We start from the raw sequence: 984 nt of genomic DNA on the forward strand, positions 1-984 counted from the left end.
CAGAATATTGTTGTAAAGCCAGATAGTCTATTTATCAGTGGTTCAACAGAATTAGGGTTCAGTTGCAACATTTAGTAAATGTGTTTAAAAGAAAGGAAGAAAGCATGATCATGGATGCTTTTTAAAAACTTTTAAGTACAGAATTAAATGTGAATGGCATTTTTTTATCTAATCGGGGGCGGGGGAGGGAGGAGGGGAAGGACTGCCCAGATTTCTGTGAAATAACTGAAGTTAACTCAGATTTTAAGCTAGATATATAGGTTACAGAATCAGTTTTGATCCACTAAAACTAATGGAACTTTGAGCCCATATTGAATATGTAAGCTTATGAGTATTGTTCTTAATATATAGGTTTGTTCTATGAGGTGCTCTGAAGTAGCAGAAGAGCAAAATTGCTAATACCACACTTGGAATAACATACTGCTTGCTAAAACAAAGTATGGTAACCAACATTAACTTTCAAGTAAGCACAACACTGCATTACTACAAATATTCTCAACTGTATCTGAAACATGTCAATGGGTGCCTCTTACCACAATTGCATGAGGAGAATGCACTAAAGGCTTAAGTTCATTCAAGTCGTTCTCAGCCTGCAGAAATTGGTATAAAAAAAAAGAAACATAAGCCAAGAAGACTGTGAAATGCATCTCAGATGCTATTAATTTTACAGCAGTTATGCAGTCCTACATGCCCTACATTACCTTATCCCATTCTCCTTCCATGACATGATTACGGAATTTGGTAGCAGAAGGATGTTCTAAACGACATCCTGACTCTTGCATGAGAAGATCAACAGTCTGGCTGCAGGAGAGATACAGCGTAAAAAAAAACAGACCAATTGTACCCCTGCAAATAAACTGATTGCTCCAATAGTTTGCAGCATTGAAAAGCAAGTGTTTTTATTATGCAGATGTGCCACGATCAGAATTGGAAAGTTATAGAGAGGGCGACCTCACTCACTTGCACTTTTTTTTTTTTTTTGTG

At 36.8% G+C, this 984-nt stretch overlaps 1 protein-coding gene across 1 annotated transcript in view; it reads right to left on the reverse strand.

Moving 5' to 3' along the window:
* Positions 1 to 984, reverse strand: part of WDR26 (WD repeat domain 26) — a gene marked incomplete at its 5' end in the record, with an annotated part of 52,375 nt that overhangs the window by 49,785 nt on the left and 1,606 nt on the right. Inside the window, 2 exons of the mRNA XM_019515910.1 lie at positions 534 to 590; positions 702 to 801. Coding sequence (XP_019371455.1) covers positions 534 to 590; positions 702 to 801 — 157 coding nt within the window. The remainder of the gene's footprint in view (positions 1 to 533; positions 591 to 701; positions 802 to 984) is intronic.

This window comes from Gavialis gangeticus, unplaced genomic scaffold, assembly GCF_001723915.1.
Source record: "Gavialis gangeticus isolate Ggan-Ray unplaced genomic scaffold, GavGan_comp1, whole genome shotgun sequence".
Lineage (NCBI taxonomy): Eukaryota > Metazoa > Chordata > Crocodylia > Gavialidae > Gavialis > Gavialis gangeticus.